This window comes from Salvelinus sp. IW2-2015, linkage group LG23 (genome assembly GCF_002910315.2).
Source record: "Salvelinus sp. IW2-2015 linkage group LG23, ASM291031v2, whole genome shotgun sequence".
Classification (NCBI taxonomy): domain Eukaryota; kingdom Metazoa; phylum Chordata; class Actinopteri; order Salmoniformes; family Salmonidae; genus Salvelinus; species Salvelinus sp. IW2-2015.
The window spans coordinates 7,216,803-7,243,472 of NC_036863.1; the positions used below are offsets into that span (position 1 = coordinate 7,216,803).

At 40.3% G+C, this 26,670-nt stretch overlaps 2 protein-coding genes across 11 annotated transcripts in view; both read left to right on the forward strand.

Moving 5' to 3' along the window:
• Window positions 1–18,745, forward strand: part of sytl2a (synaptotagmin-like 2a) — a 37,715-nt gene extending 18,970 nt beyond the window's left edge. For 2 of the 10 annotated variants that reach the window (XM_023967793.2, XM_023967792.2), the window contains exons 7-19: window positions 1,018–1,779; window positions 2,556–2,630; window positions 9,083–9,181; window positions 9,416–9,472; window positions 10,416–10,537; window positions 12,587–12,706; window positions 13,431–13,600; window positions 14,016–14,118; window positions 14,531–14,692; window positions 14,829–14,925; window positions 15,021–15,126; window positions 17,168–17,373; window positions 17,789–18,745. In XM_023967793.2, the coding sequence (XP_023823561.1) occupies window positions 1,018–1,779; window positions 2,556–2,630; window positions 9,083–9,181; window positions 9,416–9,472; window positions 10,416–10,537; window positions 12,587–12,706; window positions 13,431–13,600; window positions 14,016–14,118; window positions 14,531–14,692; window positions 14,829–14,925; window positions 15,021–15,126; window positions 17,168–17,373; window positions 17,789–17,937 (2,228 nt within the window). In that variant the 3' untranslated portion in view covers window positions 17,938–18,745. The other 8 variants (XM_023967794.2, XM_023967796.2, XM_023967787.2 and 5 more) reach the window with 7 other exon arrangements.
• A 1,111-nt stretch (window positions 18,746–19,856) lies between these two features.
• On the forward strand, window positions 19,857–22,879 carry LOC111951180 (CREB/ATF bZIP transcription factor). Its single transcript, XM_023969239.2, has 4 exons — window positions 19,857–20,074; window positions 20,796–21,647; window positions 21,851–21,926; window positions 22,410–22,879. Exons 2-4 carry the CDS (start codon window positions 20,845–20,847, stop codon window positions 22,488–22,490), a joined length of 960 nt encoding a protein of 319 aa, XP_023825007.1. The 5' UTR covers window positions 19,857–20,074; window positions 20,796–20,844; the 3' UTR covers window positions 22,491–22,879.
• Window positions 22,880–26,670: the final 3,791 nt, after the last annotated feature.

Below are 26,670 nucleotides of genomic sequence, written 5' to 3' on the forward strand. Positions count from 1 at the left end.
CAATTACCAAAACAGAATGCAAGAATGATTACCATTGTTCATTCTCATTGTTTGGCTAAAATATTAACCTGCATTTCCATTGTATAATAACTAATGCTCTAGTATTTAGGTAAACTTCAGTTGTGTAACTACAGTGCTTGAGCCAGTTGCCCTTAATTTCAAGACGTGCAACAATAGTGTGGCAATTTCTCAAGTATGTGCTCTGAAACAATTTCATGAAATGAGCCAATGAGTATCTAGCAACTAGTCAGGTTTTTCCCAGAAGGAAGGCGAGCCAAAGGGGGAGGTATGCAAATACAGACTAGCAGAGGGATTACGCATAAAGGCATGTACCCTGACTCCAAAACCCTAAGCTGCAATGCATGACTTGTCTGTGCTGGAGATCCTTAATGTTTCCCCTAGTGTATCTGAAAACAATGTTTTTCAAGGAATCTAGGCACTAACTACCCACTGGGCAAAAACTGGTTGAATCAACGTTGTTTCCACATCATTCCAACCAAAATAATGTAATGTGTTGACGTTGAATCAACATGGAAAACTGATTGGATTTGAAAGAAGTCATCAATTTAAGGGAATTTCATATTTTTTTCACCCAACTTTTAACCTAAATCCAATGACATGGTGACATTTTTTATTGAATTCACATTAGTTGACAACTTAACCAACTGTAATTCAAAACTAGACATYGAACTGACGACTGTGCCCAGTGGGTATATTTTAACATTCTCTCATGTAGAATAATCTCCCAAGCTATTATGAAAATCATGATAATGACAATAACCATGAAGGAATTAAACCAAGGAAGTAAACCAAGAAAGTAATCCGATGCAAATGTACTTAAAGTCCCTAGCCCCACCACCCAATTAATGTATTTGCATCTACATTGGGATCCACTGTATGTTTGTGGTGTTAACCATAAGGCGTCATTGTAATCGCTTCTCGAAACATGCTTGCTTTATCCACCTGCTTTTGTGCCCTAATTTTCTATCCACCACCCCCCATTGTCTTTTCCCCCAGAGTTTCTACCACCATCTGAGTTCTGCGTTGCTCATCAAACTAACTTAAAATCGATCTGTTCCGAAAACATCCAGAGTGCACCTCTGCGCATGCCTGTCCCCAAAACAAGAACAATCATTAACAGATCCCAGGACTCTCTCTTGGAGAGCCCAGCAGTCAGACAGGCCAGCAGACAGACAGGCCAGCAGCCAGACAGCCCAGCAGACAGACAGGCCAGCTTTCCCGCCCCTAGGAGCATCCTCAAACAAAGCAGCTCCACTGACTTTCTTCAGTTCCGAAACGTCTGCAGGCGCCAGCCAGAACCACAGTGTCCACAAACGCTGCACTCCAGTAACGGGATCTTAGAGCCATCTTCAGACACCTGGCCTGCTAAAGAGAGAGAGACCCTGGTCTGGATAGACAGGAAACAGGTGAGATTCGGCCCAGCAGTGAGCAGGAGCAGCGTGGAGTGGCCCACTGAGATGCAGGATGGAAAGGAGCTGGGCGAACACAGTCTCCTGGATTTGGACTGTACAAGCCCCCCAGAGGGAGRGGAGGAGACGGGGCAGTCAGACATAAGTGGCATCAACAGTGGTATTGACCAGGGTGATCACGGACCACTAAAGGAAGACATTGAGGTTTTGACAGCTGTAGGTTCACCTTGCYGGCTCCAACAGCCCATTCATGATACGCAGAGACATGTGGACATAGGTGAGGGTCTGAGTTGCAGAGAGAAGCAAGATATAAGATGCCTAGACACAGGCCAAGCCCAGGTCCCTGCTGGTAAGGCTAGTGCATCTCCATTTTATTAATTTGATGAATTAATTAATAAAATCAATCAGTCAACAATCAACCCATCAATCAATTCAAATATTTGTAGTGAGGAGTGTAGAGAATGATTTTAGGTTTGTATTCAATTAATTTAGGAAATACAACTTTTTAAACTACTCACCATGTTTGTGTTGTAAGATCTGTTTTTTAATCACTAACCTGCTTGCTTTCATACATGAATGTACACATKAATTTATTGTATGATGATAATATTTGCTGATGGTGATTGGGGAATTTGGACTGCAAGGAATGTGCTCTTTTTTTCATTGGTGGGGGCATTCAGGCKTTGAAATTATATGGTTGTCTAATGTTTTACAAATCATTTTCTTCTATTACATGCTATTGCTCATCATTATACTGACTTGTAGATTACATAGTTCAATTCAATAATTTGCTTGATTATTTATTGCTCTGTTCAAATGTAGGATCTGAATTTGATTATTCTTTTGTTGCTGAGAATTTTCCTGCTTGTAGTGTATTTGAGTTTTAAAAAAGGCTTCCAAAATGTGTCATTTCCACTTTAAACTTCTGACTTGATTTGCCCGAATGAAAAATATATCAACCCCTACAAAAATGTCCATTCATTATAAACCACATAATAATTCACATTTCCTGTTGCTGCAGGATTATTTTCCTGCTGTAGCAAACTGGCTCAAATTAAGATCCTACATTTGTATGTCAGCAAATACAAGTGATGAGCAATCCAAGTTGTTTTATTTCCTTTACAGATCAACTTGAGCATCGTCATGCTGAGTCCCTTACCCTTCAGGTGTCCGACCTCCATTGTGCTGAGCAAGAGACAGGTAAGCCCATTCTCTTGGGGGCTGCGGCCCAGGGGATCTCCCCCACCAAGATAACAGAGGCGGACGGTCAATCCATGGCTAAGGTTCGAGACTGGTTCAGCTGGAACCTGGGAAGCAGTGACAAGCCACAGGCACAGCTCCCCCAACAACCMAGWGATGAACTAGTGACTCCTGTCGACATCATCACAGATGAGATGCCAAGTGATGCTGCCTCTAAGAAGCCATCTAGTCGTGTGTCTCCAAAGCCTCGGAGAGGGCTCCTAGGGATATTTAGTAGATGGGAAGCAAGAGAAGAGAAAATCCCTGCACCGCAAAGCCCAGTTAAAGAGGAGGTGGTCCTCTGTGAACAGAAAGAGCTTGACGTCACCACCCTGAACTTCGTCAACTGCCAGTCCACTGTGAATACTTATTCTGACCAGCAGCAAGATCTGCAAACATGTGCTACTGACAAACAGTCAGCTAAAAATGAGAAGACATCGGAGGTTAGAGAACTAGTGCTTAAAAAAGAAATAGACCAAACTCAACAGGAGCCACAGGGGAGTGCATGTGGAGTAGATACGTTACTAGATCAATTCTCCAACTTGAAATCATTTTGGGAAAGAGAAATTGGCCCTAAAATACTGCTCAGTAAACTAAGCACTGATACAATGAGGTGTGAAGTACTTGTCAGTGCTGGGGATACTTGTGACCAAAAAATGCATGATTTTGCCAAGGCTGAGACTGTTGAAGCATCATCATCTTTTCAAAATATTCAGCTTGACCTCGACACTAGTGGCATGAGAAAGTCCAATATCTTTGGAGCAATAAGCAATAATAGTAATGACTCACATATGCTGATTAACCATCCCATCTCCCAAAAGGTGGAAACCTCAGAGCAGTGTAACATAGACCACAGTGCTGCTCTATCATATGACGAAAAGTCCTCATCTTCCGTTGAAAGCAACTACATGTTAAAAACATCAGGTGACAATGGTACATTCAGGGATAAATCCATCCTTATCTCTGAAGATAATTCCAGTTCATCTGTGGGGTTGACAGTGCCTTCTCAGACAGTCCAGCCAGATGAGAAGGTGGACATTCCTTTACATGTCTCTCCACCCAGTCCCCGCACAAGCCGGCAGGGGCGTGTCCCAGTGCCCCTTGTTAGATGTTCCCTCAGTCAACAGGAAAGCAGGAAGGCCAAGATTAATAACCTCAAGTCCTTCTGGGAGAAGGAGAATAGTGGACCAAGGGTCATTGTTGGCAAACCAAAGGAGGCTTTAGATAGTCAAACCCATCCATTTTCAGAAACATCTCCAGTCCACCACTCAATTGCCACTTCTCAGTCTAGTCTAAGAACAATTGAAACTGACCTAGGGAAGRGTGACTGTGACAAGCAAAGCTCTTCCTTATACGGGGTTAAGGCCAGCGCCTCCGACTTGTCCATGACTGAAAGAATAGAAAAGGGTTTCATCAAGCGGAGTTCAAACTCATCACTGCCGAGTAGTCACTGTAGTGTTGGTCATGTTGATTCTATAAATCAGCAAGATTCATGTAAGATGGAAACAGGGCCAACCCTGTATCAAGAAAGACCCTTAAGTCCTAAAACACCTCTGCCTAGATCTGAAATTCCAAAGTGGAAAGACAAAACTGACGATGAACTGAAGAGAAGTCCTTCAAAGACCTGTCATCCAAAAGCTCTGCCCAGAGGTTCATCCAGTTTCCAAGGAGCCAGGTGTGATAGTTCTCCATTTAAATCCTTCTCCATAGACATTGCCTCACCCACAAGGGAGCATCAGGATGATCCAGAGAGAGCAACACCAGTGGTTAAACAGAGAAAAGGACTCTCACGTGAAGCAATGCAGTCAGGATCAGAGTCCACCAAACATACCCTAGGAATCACGTCTACCTCTCCACAGTTTAGATCTGAAGAGAAGGCGCAGGATCGCCTGACCTTGTCACGTAGAGGCTCGGCACAGAGCTCACTAACTTCTATGATGTCCCCGCTATCACCTACTAGGTCGCTCCCTTTCCCCGTCAGAAGGACCAGTTTAGGGAACCTAAGTGTACAGGAGGGCAGTCCTCACTGGTCCTCTATGCCAAATCATGGGGACCCGCATATAAGAAGAGCCTTTGAAGCTGGCAAGATTGGTCAACAGCCCATCAATAGGGATCCTGGTGAAAGAAAGCTTTCGGGAGCATCTGAAGTCTCTGAAACATATCTCCGCCTTGCAAGGTCTTTCATTCCCCAGAGCAATCAGCATTATTTGGGGCTCCCTGAGCGGACACACATCCCTCAGTTTATCTTAGATAAAGTGGGGAATGGCCATCTGAGTCCCACTGTCCCCACTCCATTGCTCCTGAGCATGAGAAGCAGTGAGGGGAGTCCATCTTGGATCAGTCCTAGGTCCATGGAGAATGTCGACAGTCGCTTATCCAGAGGAAGCATGCCTGAGATCTGGTCTCAATCTCGGGCAAGTTCAAGCTGTGAGCTTTGCATTTTCTCATCAAACATAGATTTAGTGATTTAGAAGTGAAATGGCTAATGATTTAAATGTGGGGGCAAATCATGTTGGCCACATCATTCTGACCTTTGATGGAAGCAGCAGGGTTAGACGCACAGGACAATGTCTTCCACATGGCAGAATTTGCATCTTTTGGGTAGATATACAGTGGTTCTTCCTTTAAAAGTTACAAGCTTATGCCGCGACCGTTTGTGGTAGATGGTGGCATTCTGTCATTTCACCACACGATCACAAGGGGGAGCTAGAACGCTGATCTATCAGTAGTCAGGAACTGTGGCAATTAATGGAGGCGTTTTCAAAAACAAAAACAGTCATGTGGACTGACGATTTTCAAAAAATAGGTACGGTGTGCTTTTKGTTTCTCACCCTCTAAAAACAGGAATAAAAAATTCTAAATAACAAACTGGCTTTATTTATAAATTAGTAAGAATGTCTCACCCCATGTTCAAGAATGGCCTTTTTCCCTTTATTCAGATTACAATCGCTCACTTTCGGTTATTTGAAATGAAATCATCTACAAAATATAATAATTTCTTTAACAAGCCATAGAAAGTTGGTTGCAATTTCAGAAAAATAAAAGAAGTAAGGAATTTGTCTGTCGGCCCTGCATTAAAGACCGAAATTGGTTAAAGAAATTTGTGATAAATAAAAATATATACCACTGTCTCTTGTGCATGTCATTTTCCTTTCACAATACATTATAATTATATAAAAGCGCCTTAGATATTCTCACAGATCAGATTTGCCCTAACGAAAAATGCCCTTTAGAAATTAATTTAGAATCCTCCAATCCTCTAAATGTAATTATTCGCGGAGAGTCTCGTCATTGGTGGAGAGTCAGGCGGCATTGGCGGAGTTGAATAGGGCGAGGAACGAGATGGATTCACAATCCATGCCAGGCAAACATGCAAATGTTTATTGCAACAAGTTCGATCGGGTTTACATCAGGAGACCTACATGTAGAGATTAAAAAAGTATTTTTAGATATACTGTAGGCCTACCGTAGGCGACATGAGTCTCACTAGTGTTGAGTAAATAAAAGTATAAAAGTATTTTATGTCTTTTTATTTAACCTTTATTTTACTACATAAAGGTCTACTTACTCTGACGTCTTGACCCAGTTTATGCCCTCATTTGCAATGCAAACCATAACAAATTACTATGGGAATAAATGGAAGAGGCAAGTGGAAGGTGGAAAAAGTAAGGAACTTATCTGTCGGCCCTGGAGGCCTTTTGAAAACATGTTTTCAAACACTTGTTTTTCACAAGGGCTATTAGCAGGACAATAGACATGACGTGGTACCACCAAAAACACCTCTCTGACATAGGGTCCAGCATATCTCTTGTCTCGCCAGCTTTGATCTATGCCTGGGCCTGCAGTACGCAAAGTTCTTTGTTTGTCAGACGCATCATTGGGTCGAAACTACAGAATAGTACAAAACGAGAACACACATGGTAAGTGTTCTGGGAAATAATATATATACATATATACTACCGTTCAAAAGTCTGGGGTCACTTAGAATGTCCTTGTTTTTGAAAGAAAAAATAAATAAATTGTCCATTAAAATAACATCAAATTGATCAGAAATACAGTGTAGACATTGTTAATGTTGTAAATGACTATTATAGCTGGAAACGGCAAATTTTTTATGGAATATCCACATAGGCGTACAGAGGCCCATTATCAGCACCCATCACTCCTGTGTTCCAATGGCACGTTGTGTTAGCTAATCCAAGTTTATCATTTTAAAAGGCTAATTGATCATTAGAAACCCTTTTGCAATTGTGTTAGCACAGCTGACAACTGTTGTTCTGATTGAAGAAGCAATAAAACTGGCCTTCTTTAGACTAGTTGAGTATCTGGAGCCTCAGCATTTGTGGGTTTGATTACAGGCTCAAAATGGCCAGAAACAAAGAACTTTCTTCTGAAACTCGTCAGTCTATTCTTGTTCTTAGAAATGAAGGCTATTAAATGCTAGAAATTGCCAAGAAACTGAAGCTCTCGTTCAAAGCTGTGTACTACTCCCTTCACAGAACAGAGCAAACTGGCTCTGAACAGAGCAAACTGGCTCTAACCAGAACAGAAAGAGGAGTGAGCGGCCCCGGTGCACAACTGAGCAAGAGGACAAGTACATTAGAGTGTCTAGTTTGAGAAACAGACTTGCAAGTCTTCAACTGGCAGCTTTGTTAAATAGTACCCGCAAAACACCAGTCAACAGKGCTGCATGCTGGCCTTCTAGGCAGAGTTCCTCTGTCCAGTGTCTGTGTTCTTTTGTCCATCTTAATCTTTTTTATTTTTTATTGGCCAGTCTGAGATATGGCTTTTTCTTTGCAGCTCTGCCTAGAAGGCCGCTTGTGGTCAACTATTTCAGCACCGTTTCGAGCTGCTCTGAGACAAGCAAGACTACTTAATATACATTTTATAACAGTTTTTTTTATCGAATTCAATAACATATTTGTCCTATTGTAAAGTGTAGTCTAAAGGCCAATATGGGCAAATTTGCAATGTATTCGATGCTTAAGTACTCTAAAACCACGCTTGGGAAAAACAAAATGCCTYCAGCTGTCCATCACTACTGTAAATAAAAACACAGAATATCTAAGGGGCTTTTATATAATTATAATGCAGGGTTAGTAATAATAATAATTGTTGGATAACAGATCACTATCACAATATTAAAAACTTTCAAATGCATTTATGAATTATATCGCTTTAGCCGACATGTTGCGGTTCATCTGATGAAGGTGCACATGGGCCTATTTATATAATGAATATGAAATCGGGGGGCCGAAATGATGAAATATTTAAGCATTAGACCTCTCACTAAAGGCGTCAGTCATACAAAAGTTATACTTAAATCCGAACTGGTTGGAGATTATAAAAGTACATGGCCATAAAGGATAGATAATTTTTCAAGCTGTTCATACATTCATAAATGACCAGAAGGGTCAAATAATATTAACAGTGGTTATGAAGGGTGCAACCGGTCAGCACCTTAAGAGTAAATGCCAGTTGGCTTTTCATAGCCGAGCATTCAGAGGTCAAGACAGCAAGTGCGTGTGAGAGAGAGAGAGGATCGAAACACGCACACAAAAAAAGTGAAAGCTAGCTTGCCAGACCTTCTGTGTCCCAATTGGATATCACGCTATTGTGCTGTTGAAGTTTACTCAACTTTATCTTGTCGCTCCTTCAGCCAGGTGTGCATAGCMAACGGTTGCATCACTCAAAGTCTCTTCATGTCATTAATGGGTCGAAATAGATGTGCAAACCGATAACTTTAGCGGTAAAAGGAAGTAGCAATATTGAATATACTGTGCTGTACCAAACTACTAATGCCGTTAAAACTGTCACTTTGCGTGAGCCAATAAGATCTCAATTAGATTTTTTATTTATATACAAATTCCTACATTTCATGGGACTAACCTGCCTTCATATTTGTATCTGTCATTTTATTGTATCTGCATTCTGACATAGGCACAAGATGATTGTCTCTAACATGATCATGATAACCATTCTGTAGAGTAGATTAACTAAGGTCTCTCTGATTCAAATAAGTACATGAAGCGTGAAGAAAACCTTTTTGATTTCTAGATGCTTCCAATGTAAAATGTTTAGTAAATCACCTTATCAAATCACTCTGTATGCCACAGACTTGGATCATTAAGAAACTGTGAAGTAAGCTAATATATATTTGTATTATCTGTCAGGGTGTTTCAAATAATCAGTTGATGGAATTGAAAACAAACTAATTCAAATATTCCCTAATCTTCATAAAGAACAATCAATAGATTTTTGGAATCCTGTGTAACTGTTTGTTCAGAACAAGTATCTGGAAATATCAGATTGGGCCATTTTTCTTAATGTTATGCAGTCTACGAAGACCGGTCTGTTTGTTCGTCTGTTTTTTGCAATATTTTCCAGAGCTGATTTTATTTTATCTGTGGCAGGTCATGGTGAGAACTCAAGCCCAATCAGGTTAGAGTTGAAACAAATGTCTTCAAGACCCTTATCCAGAAGTCTGGARGACGTTTTATCACCACCAAAACGTAAATAGACAGTTCTTGGTTTTCCTGAGCTCAATAGGCTTGATTCTTGAATTCCTTAACTCAGTGTTATTCTCAATCCTAGACTGTGGTTAGCCGTGGCCAATTGTTCCAATTGTCGCTGTAACCATTCAAATAAATTGTTTAAGAAAGAGTTTTCAATGAGCATTATGATATTGTTTTCATGATATCTGAAGTTAACTGTTTAATCCTCTAACCCTTTATTTTCTTCCAAAGGAGAAGAGAGAAGTATAATTGACCAAAGAAGTGAAATKAATCTAAATGTGGATGATGGTAAATATTTCTGCTCAATTTCATTTGATAAAAACAGTGTACATTTGCTTTTTGTTTGAAGGCAGACACCGAGTATTGTGCAAACAAATACAATTTTGTTATACTTGGCTTCTACTAAATTGTRTTACTAGATTTTGACTGTATTTATTGGTGAGAGTTGAATCCGTAAACTATCAGTAATGAGAATAGATTAGAATTGTAACTCATTGTTGAAATATCACTATTCATATTTTATTTCAATTTGAGGAAACTAGAATTTTTCAAATAACATTGTTCTGTTGGTTGTTGTGGTTTCAGGCACAGTGATGCCATGGTTATAACARCATTTGATCTTGTGATTGTTTAAATCAATTTTCCTTGACTCTGCCCAAGTATGTTCACTATGTTCTTGTTTACACCCTATTGTATATTGAGTTAACATTTTTGACAAGAAATGGAACATAAGATGGTCCATGTGCATCAGATCAAATAAAAACACACAAAAATGCTGCATTAATTCCCCTGGTTTCAAAACATGCCCACAACACTCAAAAAATAATCCCAAATCAATCCCTAGCTCTTCCCTCTGAGGCATTTGGGGATATCTGAGAGGATTGGATTGGTATAATAAGAATATGGCAACAATTCATGCACCTGTACTATCATAGGGCAAGGTGGAAGTTCCGCAAATCGCTTACACCTTCCCAATCCYCTCCGATCTACTCAATTGTCTAAGGGGAAGATGATAGGGGTTGATTTAGGAATTATTCAGGAAGTGGATTATTGAGAGCAGAGGAACGTTGAGGAAAGCATGTCGTTTGGCCAATATGATTACATCAGYTGTAATTACATTGTCTTGCAATTTCACTATTTCAGTGAAGACCCTGCTGATTTGAGCCATTAAGAGAGATTAGTTAGAGAGTTATAAAAGTCCTTATCCACCTATCTGCTTTGCATCTTCCAGTTTTTGCAGTGCCTCCCTCCTCCCTCCTTCCTCTCCGTCTCCCTCCTCCCTCTCCCTCCTCCCTTTCAGTCCCGGAGCAGATGAAGAATATGACCAAGTCGGTGTCTGTTTTGCAGGATGAGGTAAAACAAATAMAAATTCTGTGCAAAATACCTAGGCATTTTTAGAGTGATATACCCCATCAGAATTAGGGGGAAGTGAATTGCCTTGTTACCTTTAAGATGACAACAATACAAAATAACTGATTTTATAGAATTCTTCCCTCTTGAATTCATTTTAATGGCTTTCAAAATCCACCATTTATGACCAAATGCATAACATTTTCAGGGGTACTGCAGTCACCTTTCCTTTTTTGAGGTCATATATTGAATGTATTTTTCATGCTTGGATAAGACGCATGAGCTATTGATAACCACTCTACTCTGTCCCACATTTCAGTACATTTTTAACATGGCTTGTACAGTGCCTTCAGAAAGTATTCAGACCCTTTCACTTTTTCCACATTTTGTCAGGTTACAGCCTTATTCTAAAATGGATTAAATAGTTTTTTTGCTCATCAATCTACACACAATACCTCATAATGACAAAGAAAAAAAAATTCAGACCCTTTACTACTTTGTTGAAGCACCTTTGGCAGCAATTACAGCCTTGAATCTTCTTGGGTATGAAGCTTGGCACACCTGTATTTGGGGAGTTTCTCAGATTCTTCTCTGCAGATCCTYTCAAGCTCTGTCAGGTTGGATAAGGAGCGTTGCTGCACAGCTATTTTCAGGTCTCTCTAGAGATGTTCGATTKGGTTCAAGTCCGGGCTCAAGAATATTCAGAGACTTGTCCCGAAGCCACTCCTGCGTTGTCTTGGCTGTGTGCTTAGGATCGTTGTCCTGTTGGGAAGAGTACCTTCGCCCCAGTCTGAGGTCCTGAGCGCTCTGGAGCAGGATTTCATCAAGGATCTCTCTGTACTTTGCTCCGTTCATCTTTGCCTAGATCTTGATTGGTCTCCCAATCCCTGCCGCTAAAAAGCATCCCCACAGCATGATGCTGCCACCACCATGATTCACCGTAGGGATGGTGCCAGGTTTCTTCCAGACATGATGATTGGCATTCACGCCAAAGTGTTGAATCTTGRTTTCATCAGACCAGAGAATCTTGTTTCTCATGGTCTGAGAGTCTTTAGGTGCCTTTTGACAAACTCCAAGCGGGCTGTCATGTGCCTTTTACTGAGGCGTGGCTTCTGTCGGGCCACTCTATCATAAAGGCTTGATTGGTGGAGTGCTGCAGAGATGGTTCTTTCTGGAAGCTCCTCCCATCTCCACAGAGGAATTCTGGAGCTCTGTCAGAGTGACCATCGGGTTCTTGGTCACCTCCCTGACCAAAGCCCTTCTCCCCGATTGCTCAGTTTGGCCAGGCGGCCAGCTCTAGGAAGAGTCTTGKTGGTTCCAAACTTCTTCCATTTAAGAATGATGGAGTCCACTGTGTTCTTGGGGACCTTCAATGCTGCATACATTTTTTGGTACCCTTCCCTGGATCTGTGCCTCGACACAATCCTGTCTGGAGCTCTACGGACAATTCCTTCAACCTCATGGCTTGGTTTTCGCTCTGACATGCACTGTCAACTGTGGGACCTTACATAGACAGGTGTGTRCCTTTTCAAATCACGTCCAATCAATTGAATGTGCCACAGGTGGACTCCAATCAAGTTGTAGAAACATCTCAAGCATGATCAATGGAAACAGGATGCACCTGAGCTCCATTTCGAGTCTCGTAGCAAAGGGTCTGAATACATGTAAATAAGGTATTTCTGTTTTAAAATTGTAATGCATTTGCAAAAAATTCTGAAAACCTGTTTCCGCTTTGTCATTATGGGGTGTTGTGTGTAGATTGCTGAGTTTTTAACATCTATTTTAGAATAAGGGTGTAACGGAACAAAATGTGTAATACTACCCGAAGGCACTGTATGTGCATGTAGCAGACCCTGGCTCACCACTATGTAGGCCCACAATGTGTTTTTAACCTGTGTGTGTGTGTGTGTGTGTGTGTGTGTGTGTGTGTGTGTGTGTGTGTGTGTGTGTGTGTGTGTGTGTGTGTGTGTGTGTGTGTGTGTGTGTGTGTGTGTGTGTGTGTGTGTGTGTGTTTCTGACCACAAGCCATGTTGTTTCTGCACTATCTTGTAGAAGGATGGCAGAGACAGTGACAGCACCTCAGTGAAAAGTCTCAACTTCAGCTGGAAAAAGCGGATGGGCAGTTCCCTCACTAACCTTAGCCTCTCCTCTGACATGGCGTCCATGTCCTCTGTATGTTCCCATGCAGCTTCCCTATCAGATATGTTGACCATGTGCCATGAAATAATCAAACTCACTTTGCTTTGAATTCACGTGGCTGCAATCCTAATAATGCTAATAACAAAAGTTACAGCAGGACATTTGTTTTCTCCCCCACATGTGATACACAGGAATCATACAATTGTCCCATAGCAGATGTAAGGATAGTAGGGTTCTAGAGAATGAGGAATATTAGGGTTCTAGAGAATTGGGAATATCAGGGTTCTAGAGAATCGGGAATATCAGGGTTCTAGAGAATCGGGAATATTAGGGTTATAGAGAATTGGGAATATTAGAGTTCTAGAGAATTGGGAATATTAGGGTTCTAGAGAATTGGGAATATTAGGGTTCTAGAGAATTGGGAATATCAGGGTTCTAGAGAATCGGTATATTAGGGTTCTAGAGAATTGGGAATATTAGAGTTCTAGAGAATTGGGAATATTAGGGTTCTAGAGAATCGGGGAGTATTAGGGTTCTGAATGTGGACTAAGAGAGGCATTTGTTCCGCATCTGGAAGAAAATAATACTGCGGTTCAATGGTGGCTGGTGGCACTTTAAATTGGGAGGACAGGCTCATTGTAATGTCTGGAACAGAATCAATGGAAGGGTATCAAACACATCAAACATCTGGTTTGATGGCTTGATACAACACTTGGTGATGCTGTTGTCTCTTCCTAACATCATGTGGACCGTTAAGGTGAGCGGCAGTGTGGCAAGCATCTACAGTGGAGTAGATGGGGATGTGGAAGTGAAGGGAACAATCCGGTTTGCCATGAATTATGTCCAGAAGCTCGGGGAGTTCCACATCTTTGTTGTCCACTGCAGAGATCTTGCCGTGGCAGAACCCAAGAAGAACCGTTCTGATCCGTAGGTGTTCTTGCAATAAATAAGATTGTGTGTGTGTGTGTGATTATCCTATCATTGTAAAAAAAAATCTGCCATCTCCAGGTGCATAGGTTTACAGAGGTTGATGGAAACATTGTTTCCCATTACCTTACATAGGATCATCAGTGTGTTATTGCAATTTGAGACTAGGTGCATGGAAAGCAATGATGTGCCTTGGAAACTTTCACCGACTTCTATCCGATTGCACTTGTAGACATGTTACCGCATTTGCTGAGATCGCATTCAAGGTAAACATTGCAGATGCCTGCTTAATTGTTAATTACCTTTAAATGTCCAGCGCGCTATAGCACAGCTTCTAATTGAATCCCAGCCCTAGTTGCTTTTGCTTTGTATTTGTGTAGTGGCTAAGAATCTGATGTTGGATATTCATTTTCAGATATGTGAAATGTTACCTCTTACCGGACAAAGCGAARATGGGAAAGAGAAAAGCCAGTGTGAAAAAGAAGACCTTGAACCCCACTTACAATGAGATCCTTAGGGTAAGAGAGAAGAGATATGATGGCTGGTTATTAAAGTCCTCCTCCAGTCTCCTTTTCAGATCATTTATCACCTGATTCACTCAACAAACATCTCAATAGGTGGTCCAGGTGTCCTCTGATATGGCAAAGTGTGTGTCTGTGTGTGTGGGGGGGGGGGGTGTACATTCCTGATTTTATACTCGGGATATTGTTTGTCAACAGTTCAAAAATAGCTGGACACAAAGCTATCAGTGACGACACAAAGCTATCAGTGATGATACAAAGCTATCAGTGATGACATAAAGCTATCAGTGACGACACAAAGCTATCAGTGACGACACAAAGCTATCAGTGACGACACAAAGCTATCAGTGCTCTGTCTATTGTGTCTGCATTGAATAAACTACTTTTATCCCCTTTTCTACCCCTGCAGTTTAAAGTTGCCATGGAGACCCTCAAGACTCAAGCACTTAATGTCTCCGTGTGGCACAACGACAACTTTGGACGGAACAGCTTCCTTGGCGAGGTGGACTTGGATTTGTCTGAATGGGACTTTAGCAACACGCAGATGAATGATTATGCTTTGAATGCAAGGGTAAACTACAAGAGGAATAGTTTTGGTTGTATACAGTCTGTTTTGCAGTATCAATTTTATATAGGTGGTAATTCATAAAGACTGATCTGATACCAACTTGCCACAACTAAAAATAAAGTCATTCTATTCACTCTAGATCTCGACACAGTCTCTCAGTCCCTCTCACTCCCAATCTATTGACCATAGAGGAGAGATGAGAATAGGATTGCGTTTCCTGCCACAGATCTCCTACAGTAAGCAGTTTCTCAGACCACTCTCAACATCATCTAGCCTGTTCTGTGTTCTATTGAACATAACTTACTTATGTGTGTTTTTACTCAATTGATAGGTAAGAGGTCATCCAAAACGGAGACGGGTGAGGTGCAGATTTGGGTGAAAGACTGCAAGAACCTGCCTGCTATCAGGGGTGCGATCATTGACCCCTTCGTGAAATGGTATGTGTTTTGGATATGTTGCACCTGGTTAAATACGGGTGTGAAGCATACTTTAGTATTGAATATGTTTATAGTGCCAATGTGTCATTTAGTCATATATAAACTAAACCATTGAATTTGTAGCGATTCACTCACAAATGTAATACACTGTAGAAATACAGATTTTTTTTATACTGTTGTACTCCTGTAGATGGCAATTTTTTGTCCTCTTTTACTCACTGAATATTGGCCCTGTTTTAATACTTTGAAAATACATCCTTCTTTCCTTGAGGTAAGCACTGAGGCATATAAACTCAGCAAAAAAAGAAACGCCCTTTCACTGTCAACTGCGTTTATTTTCAGCAAACTTAACATGTGTAAATATTTGTATGAACATAACAAGACTCAACAACTGAGACTTAAACTGAACAAGTTCCACAGACATGTGACTAACAGWAATTGAATAAGGTGTCCCTGATAAAAKGGGGGGTCAAAATCAAAAGTAACAGTCAGTATCTGGTGTGGCCACCAGCTGCATTAAGTACTGCAGTGCATCTCCTCTGCATGGAATGCACCAGATTTGCCAGTTCTTGCTGTGAGAAGTTACCCACCTCTTCTACCAAGGCACCTGAAAGTTCCCGGACATTTCTGGGGGGAATGTCCCTAGCCCTCCGATCCAACCGGTCCCAGATGTGCTCAATGGGATTSAGATCCGGGCTCTTCTCTGGCCATGGCAGAACACTGACATTCCTGTCTTGCAGGAAATCACGCACAGAACGAGCAGTATGGCTGGTGGCATTGTCATGCTGGAGGGTCATGTGAGATGCCACAGACAATGCCTGCAGGAAGGGTACCACATGAGGGAGGAGGATGTCTTCCCTGTAACGCACAGCGTTGAGATTGCCTGCAATGACAACAAGCTCAGTCCGATGATGCTGTGACACACCGTCCAAGACCATGATTGACCTTCCACCTCCAAATCGATCCCGTTCCAGAGTACAGGCCTCGGTGTAATGCTCATTCCTTCAACGATAAACGCGAATCCGACCATCACCCATGGTGAGACAAAACCGTGACTCATCAGTGAAAAGCACTTTTTGCCAGTCCTGTCTGGTCCAGCGACGGTGGGTTTGTGCCCATAGGCGACGTTATTGCCAGTGATGTCTGGTACCTGCCTTACAACAGGCCTACAACCCCCCAGTCCAGCCTCTCTCAGCCTATTGTGGACAGTCTGAGCATTGATGGAGGGATTGTGCGTTTCTGGTGTAACTCGGGCAGTTGTTGTTGCCATCCTGTACCTGTCCCGCAGGTGTGATGTTCGGATGTACCGATCCTGTGCAGGTGTTGTTACACGTGGTCTGCCACTGCGAGGACGATCAGCTGTCCGTCTTGTCTTCCTGTAGCGCTGTCTGTGGCGTCTCACAGTACGGACATTGCAATTTATTGCCCTGGCAACATCTGCAGTCCTCATTGCTCCTTGCAGCATGCCTAAGGCACGTTCACGCAGATGAGCAGGGACCCTGGGCATCTTTCTTTTGGTGTTTTTCAGAGTCAGTAGAAAGGCCTCTTTAGTGTCCTAAGTTTTCATAACTGTGACCTTAATTGCCTACCGTCTATAAGCTGTTAGTGTCTTAACGACCGTTCCACAGGTGCATGTTCATTAATTGTTTATGGTTAATTGAATAAGCATGGGAAACAGTGTTTAAACCCTTTACAATGAAGATCTGTGAAGTTATTTGGATTTTACGAATTATCTTTGAAAGACAGGGTCCTGAAAAAGGGAMATTTCTTTTTTTGCTGAGTTTATATGCAATTGGATAGGTATAAGGTGACCACCCTATTACTTTCACCAAGCCACCCAGTTCATATCTGTGATTACCTCAAGAATGGTAGCGAGGAAGGATAGGATGCATTTCTGTAATATTCTAACAGGGCCATTGATTGCTTTTGTCCTAAATTTACATTATACTGTTAGAGCTAAAGCTATTCCTTGAAATGCACAGGATCAGATTGTGGGCCAGAGTGTGCTAGGCTGCTAATCTGTTGTTGTATGCTATTTTAGCACCGTGCTTCCAGAGACGAGCAAGAAAAGCCGACAGAAGACTCGGGTGGTGAAGAAGACGGCCAACCCCATGTTCAATCACACCATGGTCTACGATGACTTTCTGCCGGACGACCTACGAGAGGCCTGCGTTGAAGTCACAGTGTGGGATCACGACCGGCTCACTAACCATTTCATTGGGGGCTTAAGGCTGGGCCTTGGAACAGGTAAGATACTTTGTGTCATTTGTAATAAAGTTTGGCTGGTACTCAATTCAAGGCACGTTAAAATGCAGCACACTATAACAGACTTTTAAAGGTAATTTACACATGAGCGCAACGTTGACCATGAATGCGATCTCTGAGAACATCTGGAAAATGTCTTTAAAAGGCACATTCTCAGCTGTGCAGTGCCCTCTTCCCTGTGCTATAGCACCGATTGAATTACGGCATCTAATGGGTTGACAAAATTCCCCACATTTCTGAATCTGATTAATGCTTTTCTCTAAGGTAGTATGTCTTTATATTGAAATTGTTTCTTGAGTCGTTCCAAACCTATTGTAGCCTAATTATTAATATTGAAATGCATACACAATACATCCAATAGGAAGCTAACTGGATCATCTCCCATCTGTCTTTACAGGTAAAAGTTATGGGTTAGAGGTGGATTGGATGGATTCAACCTCTGAAGAAGCAAGTTTATGGGAGAGAATGATGCATTCTCACAATGAATGGGTTGAGGATGTTATACCCTTGAGAATGTTGATAATGGCAAGAGGTTTATCAAAATAAGATGGTGTGTGAAAAGTTGGATGATAAAATGAGAAGAAAGTTGCTCATTGGGTGTATCAGTTTGATGAAATTTATAACCGATAATGTAATCAGTAATATAATCTCTCACTTTTTTAGGAGAAAGACCATACAGGCACATTGGAGTATTGTGCTTGGTGCTTAGATTCTTCTTAGAATTACATTACAAATGTGTATTTTATTTTTTGAAAAATTAACATTTTACATAATCATGCTTGTTGTCATACTGATCAAATACCTACTCAGAAATTGTTAAGATATAAATAGGTTGTTTTAATTGATTCATTCCAATGCATATTTATCGCTATTTGTATATATTCCTATATATGTTTTCATAATGTAATTCCATGGTAAATTAACTGAAGAAAATGTTTCCACTATTGATACAACAGCATATATAATCAGAAATGTGGTGTTATGTTTTCATTGTTGTCTTTGTAAAATACAATTTTTCACATTACTCAATATAGTAACAGCATATATTTTTYATCATAGTTAATGTTTCCACTAATTCAGGCACCCCAACAATAAATACAATATCACATGTTGAAAAAAAAAATCTGTGTGAATTCAATAGTAATGGTTGTACAAAAATAATTACATTTTCCGCCAGCAATAGGCAAGAAGCAGTGAGAAAAATAACCACAACATTTGAAATAGACCGGAAGTTGGATTTCCAAGAGAATGCAAAAAGAGCCATGATCCTATGGGGAATTTGGGACAGAGTTTTTTTTAAATGCTCCAGAATTATTATTATTATTAATAATAAAATATTGCTGTTATTGGCAAAGAGGTTTGGAACTCTCTTTCTTATTGGTCTATTAACTAATTTACCGCCAGACCCAATTTCCATCACACCATACCATAACAGGCTGAGATTTCAGGCGGTCATTTCAAACAGCTCACTAAAAGGGCATTATCATCATTTTCATAGTATCACGTTTTTGACTGCACAGAKGTCATTTGTCTTATGGACATTGAGACCTTTTTAGAGTGGAGTCTTTTGGGCATCTGGTGATTATAGATCTCTCTCGCATCGTCTTATTCAGTCTGACGAATCTGGCTACAATACATCCAGGGATGATCAGATCTGCCTTGCGCACATTAGAGCAGTAGAAAGGGAGGAGGTGGAACGGAGGAGAGAAATGCTGAGGGTCTAAGATGCTACAGCGGCAGAATTTCAGCCACGTGTGGGCCACCCTGTRAACCAGGAGCGAATGGAGTCCAAGTGGTATATAATTTGATATATTAAAATAAGATATTTATTTTAAAAAGGTAGCCCTGCTAACAGGCTCAAACCTTCATAATAACTAAGCACAACTGCGACTCTTTTTATAGACTCACGCTAGACCCCGTGGGAAAGAACCCTTCCCTTGCTCAGACGTTGCGTGCATCAACCAATGGTTGCAGCACCGACTGACAGAAACTGCTATAACATATGATGGGGTTCGCTGAGAAGTAAAATACCTATCCATGCGTTGTAAGATCTGGYAAACGTCAGCAACGCCAGGGCAGCGGAACTGATTTCCCTCCCAAATATAAAGAAATGGGGGCTTGTTGAATTTATGTCAAGTTTATTGGAATTGTAAAAAAAAAAAATTGTAAATAGGTTACAGTGACGTTTCACAAAGAGTTTTCATAGTATATGATTATTAGTGATGTTTTTCCGCCTCGTCACTAGTTACCATAGCCACAAAGTCATAAACCCCGCCTATGTCTACAATTGATCTTTATCAGATTTTAAACCTAACCACAATGCTAACATTATGTCTAACCGTAAATTAAATTAAGAGCAAAAAGCAAATTTTTGTAATATATTTTTACAATATAGCCGTTTTACTTTGTGGCTGTGGTAGCTAGTGAAAACCATTTCCGCGGGTTGAGTCGCCATTTTGACTTTGTGGCTGTGGTAACCAGTGAAAACCATTTCCGCGGTTTGAGTCGCCATTCTTTACGTCCTTTGTACGTTTGGAAGTTCTCTCCGCTAGTCAGCAAGTAGTTGTTTAGGGATTAGACAAATGTACAGACTGTCAAACAAGATCGAATCTTTTCCTACGAGAAGCTGAATAATATTACGAACAAATAGCTACAATCTGATCCAGTTAAAGCTTCACGGAGGGTAAGTGTGGTTACCTCAAAAATGCTTTGTCATTTTGTTTGTGCGCAGTGGCCTTCCAACTAGCTAATAATATTATAACTAACTAGCGTTAAATAAAAAATAACGTTGACGTTGTTGAAAACACAAACTAGTTAACAAAATATCAATGTGAGTACTTTATAACATGTTCCAAAAAACGTAAAGATTACATGGTAGCTAATGTTAGCTAGTTAGGCCTAATGTAACGTCAGTCTTGTTCAGACCATTATGGCGCCTAAATTAGCTAACTAACGTCAGTCTATATTAGTTTTTAGTTTCTCGAGAAAGATCCACACAGAATGAATGTTTTGGCAATTGAATGTTCATGATGTTTGGCTTTGGAATTTCCATGAAAAAGCTCTAAAATCACGTTTACATGAAAAAGTACATCGAAATCGAAAACCGTGATTATTTAAAAAATGATCTAACTTAAATAGAGCAACTCAAAAAGCACTAATCGCTCAGCGCTACTTATTAACGTTATATTTSGTAAAGGAAACGTGTATGGCCTCAAGACTTTAGGTCCTTCAAAATGGGGGTTGAGGTAATGGACAGAATCTGAAGGATAGTYAGGCCTAATTTAACATTACTCACTGAAGCACAGGACACAACTCATGTCTTTCATGTGTAGGGGGCATGAAACCGAATATATTCATTAAACAGACTTAATTCACTAATCAATGTTCTTGTTGTATTCTCACAGATAATCTGAGCGGGAATAAATTGGTGGTGTCCCTCATCAAAAGCTAAAAATGATCACCAGACGAAGAGGTCGTTCAGACAACACCGATGTGGAGGTGCACTCTTCAACTTGTCCTTTTGATGTTGAAGTCACTGACTTTGAAATGATAGAAAATGTTAAAACGAGTCCCTCTGAAGAAATTCGGTCAGAGAATGGAGATAGTACAGTTGGATTAGAGCTGGATGATTTATTTGGAATCGACGAGTTACACTGGACATTTGAGAAGGATGCAGTCTCCCCTCTTTTCGACATTGGATTGGCCGAATTAGGTGTGGGTGACACAACAGATCAAGATTTTTGGATCGGCACATCCAGGACCCCATCGCCCGAAGGAGTGTCTGCTGTTCAGAAAAGGAAGGGGAGAGATGACCCATCTGGGCACATGATCAACAAAAACGCTGTCGCTGCGCGAATTAATCGTCTGAAAAAGAAGGAATACGTGAACGGGCTGGAAAATAAAGTCGGGTCTCTGTCGTCAGAAAACCGCATACTCAAACAGGAAAACGTCCAATTGAATAAGAGGGTAGAAGAGTTGGAAGATGAGACGAGGTACCTGAGAGCTGTGTTGGCCAACGAGAGCATGTTAGCCCAGCTGTTGTCAAGGCTGAGCGGTGTGAACGGCATGAAATTATCTTCCTCGCTTTTCCAGGGGTCCAACAAGAATGACGACCACGATTATGCCTTGCCCCGGAAACATGTGAAGGTGGAGGAAAAGGAGACCTCTGGTGGCATCTGTCTGCACGTGGACAAGAACAACKTCTCAGTGGAGTTCTGCACTAAGTGTGCAGAGAGTGCAAGCGCATCACTCAAAATGTAGGGTCAAGTACTTTTATCTGTTTTCAGATGTTGAGACTGAACCTGATTAACTTCAGTGTAATGAACGTCAGGGGAATCTATGAACACTGTTAAAACTATTTGAGATCATTACTTAATTAAGAAATGTTGAATGATTGAGCATGTGTAAAAAATCTTGCCAATGATTTAAGTACACGTTACTCGTTAAACCTTGTTGCCAGTTTTCTTCTAGGTGATGATTGTTCTACCATGCTGGATGAATGGGTTACAGAGCGTCCCTGTCTGCTTGGCTCCATGGTAAGGATCTCAGATGAAGAAAAGCTGATGATTTGATAAATTCTAAGATGTTTTTCAAGTTTTATTCCTCTTAGCATACACCAAAGGCTTTTACACTAACATTAAGTTTACACTGGAACATATCTTTCCATCTTAGTTTGAATTACTTTTCTTTTAAGTTCTATGCCGTAAGCGTTTAACCTGTAAATATTAAATCAAACTGATTTCCCTCCCAAATATAAAGAAATGGGGGCTGTTGAATTTGTCAAGTTTATTGGAATTGTAAAAATATATATAATTGTAAATAGATTACAGTGACGTTTCACAAAGAGTTTTCATAGTATATGATTATTAGTTCATATTGGCTCTCAAACCAGAATGGGTAAAAACAACAACATATAATTGCTTAGCATGGTTTGGTTAGAACTTGTCTTTTTGTGAAACGTCACTATTCTGCTGAAGGATGTTTTCATTTAGCGCCCCTATTTTTCTTTATTGCTAAAGTGGATTCTGCTGTTCGGGAAGCTGAAGAGGCGGGACCCGCTGCTGCCAACTTGGCCTGGTATTTTTTTAAAGGTAGTATAACAAAGGGTGTAAGTGACTACATTTAACCAGTATCCCATAACACCTTCTTTGTAAAAAGTAGTGAATTTAGAATATATTGTGGATGACAAGTGTTCCACTACCTATTACATTGACAATATTAGAGGTCCTATAACGGTTTGTTCACAAGTTTAACCTGACTTGTTGACACATTGGTATGTAACCCAGTTGTTTAAAAAAAAAACTAGTCAAACTATCTTGTTATCGATGTGATCCTGATAGAAATGGACATCACCAATTTTGTATAAAGTGACAATCTTAAAGAATGTTATGTAAAATACAAAGATTTTGTGGCAACTTTTTTTTTTCTAAATGAGAACAATGTTTCAGGAACATGGATATGATTGACAATAAATCTTATTTTGATTATACACGTTTCAGTTATATATTTTACCTTGAATGTGACCCAGTGTATTTGATATTAACACATCTCTTTTTCTCTTTTCAAACAGCAAGCTCTTTCTGCAGACAAAGGTCTATCAATTCCTCAACAAAATGGAAAAATGTGGTAATGGTTTGTGAGGCCTCATTTCAGTGGAGAGTTCAAAGCATACTCTATGTGCATATGCCTACTAGTCCGATGTACTTGTTTTTAACATAATGCTGCTGCATTTAGTTTTAAAGTGATATTTCACTAAAATCAGCTTCAGGTGTTTTCAGACTTCAAAATTGGTCTAAATAATAAGTTCATGTCCCATCCCACCACCTGTATAGATCCAGCTATATGCCTCAATCCCAAATGAATCCCCCCAAAAATACAGGTGCTGATCAAAATGATGAAAWTTAAAATAATTTCAGATAGGTGCTGAGGCATTTAGTGGGATTTACACACCTGGTAGCTTGTGCCATTGATTCATTTAGACAGGCCACTTCTGAGGTCTGAAAATGTCTAACAAATAGGGTAAGCAACTGTCACTCTAAAGTTTATCGAGCTGGACGGCATTTCGGTGATAATATTTAATGTGGAGAACCCACAACGCTTTCATTTGGATCTGAAAAGTAAATTGTTAGCTTCTTCACAAATTAACTTTGTTAAAAGGTACCGTCTTTAATTTGTTTTTCAGCGTTATGGCTGACCCAAACACTTTGTTTGCTATAAAGCTAAAGGATGGGTTGGAGAAATGTAACCACCTTCAWATTCATAGATGAAGCTATGGATGAAAGGAGTGACAATACATGAGATCGAAATGATAGTTTTGCGTTTATATTTAAGCTATACATTGTTTGAAACAAACTTATTTTGGGTTATGATTGCGTAAGCTCAGGGGGCATTAAGTTGTATTCTTCCAAGAATCCATGGGTATAGGTAGGTGGCTAAAATTCACAGGTCATAACAGTGACCTGTTATGCAAGGCTACTTATTTGGGCATGCACTGCAAACTAAATGTTTTTATGAAAAATCTGGAATATTTTGCCATATGTGCATATATGTTGGACATAGGAAACCGTAAAAGGGTTTGAGAGCCTGTTAAGACACAGCATTTTTAGACTGATGCATTTAGCTGATTACTTGAGGTGTACATGATTTAAGGACCCCAATCAAACACACCGTTGAAACCATCATAACCCCACATTTGTTTTGTAATCCATTGTTTAAAGAATGTCTTTGTTTGTATACACTATAGCTTCAAAATATGGTTAAAACTATCACGTGGGCGGACAGTCAGTACATGCATCCTATGAATTGAGTGGTTACATTTCTCCAGCCCTGTGATCACGCAGATTTGTAGCAAACCAAGTGGTGGTGCTGTTGAATTAATTATTGTGCCATTAGGATAATTTTGGTATTTAAGACCTTTACAGTTAAATTGTTTCTTGCACTGAAAGTAGACCAGGAGCCAGTTGGCTGCAATTTGGATTTCTTAAAAACAGCCACTTTGAACTTTAGCCACTGCTAACCAAAAGTCAATGGGAGTGATGGTTACTGTCCAATTTTGAACAATTCACTGGCAAATAAATTGAAATCAATTCAATGACTTGGTTTGAAATCACGAAAGGWGATTTGGCCAAAAGTGAACACTTCCCGTTTGCCTTCATCACGACCATTGATTTTTTTTGTTAGTAGTGAGTGGCTGTTTTTTTTTTAGAAATCCAAATTGGATTTTGTCTGGCCCATAGACCACTGTCAGGGTAAGGAATCATTTAMATTTTTATTAATTTAGCAGACTAATCCAGTGTGATTTACAGGAGCAATTGGGGTAAAGTGCCTTGCTCAAGGGTACATCRGATTTTTAACCAAGTCTGCTTGTGGATTTGAACCAGTGACCTTTCATTTACTGGCCCAATGCTCCTAACCGCTAGGCTTCCTGCCGCAGAAGGATGAATGTGGGTGGTAGACTGGCAGTTATGCACTATGACCTGTACTATAATTGAAGGCTCTTTTGCACTAAAATTGTCAATGTGTTTCTACACTGGTAAAATGGTATCTTCAACCAATATTTTAGATTGTCTGGTTGGCCTGCTAGTAAATGGCAATAGCCAATATAAATAGATTTTCATATCACTATACACTATACAAATGTTACTCCTGAAGTACCTTCCCTAACTGGCTTGATATAACTCAATTTGATGCCATTTTTACTGTACAATCCAAATTGAACCATCTTTGCATTGTTTATCAGTTGCACTACCTTAGTATTTGGCACTCTCAGACCTTTGTTTTCATGTCAGGTCACTCAACATTTTCCTTATGCACATAGGGTATGTTGTACGCTTTTTTTTGAGGGCCTTTGTGTTAAATGGATAGTTCGCGATTTGACGCCTTTATCAACTTCCCCATAATCAGATGAACTCGTGGATACCATTTGTCTGTGCATGCAGTTTGAAGGAAGTTGATCACTAACGGTAGCGCATTGCTAACTAGTGTTAGTCCAATGACTTGAAGTCTATGGGTATCTGCTAGCATGCGCTAATGCTAGTTTGTATTGGCTTGCGAAACTACCTCAACTTCCTTCATATTGCACTCAGATGTAAAAATTCTATCCATGATTTCATCTGACTAGGGAAGTAGATAAAGGGCCTCATTGCCAAAATCCTAATTTAGGACCCTCAGTTTATGGGCATTTAACACACAGCTTTGAGGTAGGCCTGGATTTAAACAGACAACCATTGTATTGTGATCCTGATTCTGGGGTGTAATTTCTTATCACTAAAACTGCCAATGGATCATGCATCAAATGCATTAAGTAAAAATATGCCAAGTAAAAACATTTTCAAAGTACAGAACAGTTATACAACCTGATAKTCACCTAATGCATGTTTTAATTAACATTTAGCATTAAGGTATAACATGTATATTGAACTAGGCATGTTATTTAATGGCTGTTAACTGTGGTTCCACTTCGAACACAGCAGAAGCTTTTTCAGAACAAGTTAATTGCAGTGCAATGTTCTGCGCAATCTGTTTTGAATTCTGTCCTCTATACTAATTTCAGTGAAGAGATAATGCCCCATTCTCCCGAGGTTAAACTACAGTTGTCCATATGGTTATGAAACTACACAGTGAGAACATCCAGTAACTTGGTAATACCATAAAGCACACTTGATGTGGGCCACGTTCAGTAGGCAAACCTATTTGAATGTTAGAATTTCCATGAATAGAGCAGATGTGAATCCATGTCAGGCCTGTTCGTTCTACATATATCTACGAGTGTTCCACTACATCAGGTATTCCCAAATGGGTACGCGCAATGCTGTCGGGGGTACACCAAATAAAAATGACATTCTATTTTTTGGGGTTCACATTTTCAAACAACATTTATTTTCCAACGGGACTATACATCTGGGTGAGTTTATTTTACTTTCCCCCCCCCTCGCCTGAGTAGCCTCGTTTCACTGCCAAAAATAAAATTAAACCATCTAGTGTTCAGTGAAATAATAACACAATGTCAAGTACAGGTAGCCTAGTCAAATAATTCACATCCAATCACATTAACCGTTACTATCTCGCGGGAAACCTAGAAACGAAACGTGACAATTTGGGGGAAAAAGCCACAGGAGTTTGAGCTAGAATAAAGATGACTTTCGAGTAGTAAGACATGTATAACCACAACAGATACCATTAATAAGGGTCTAGAAGCATCTTATATGGTGAGCTACCGAGTGGCTAGGACAGGCAAGCCCATACTTTTGTGGAGGACTTAATTATTCCTGCTGTTGTGGA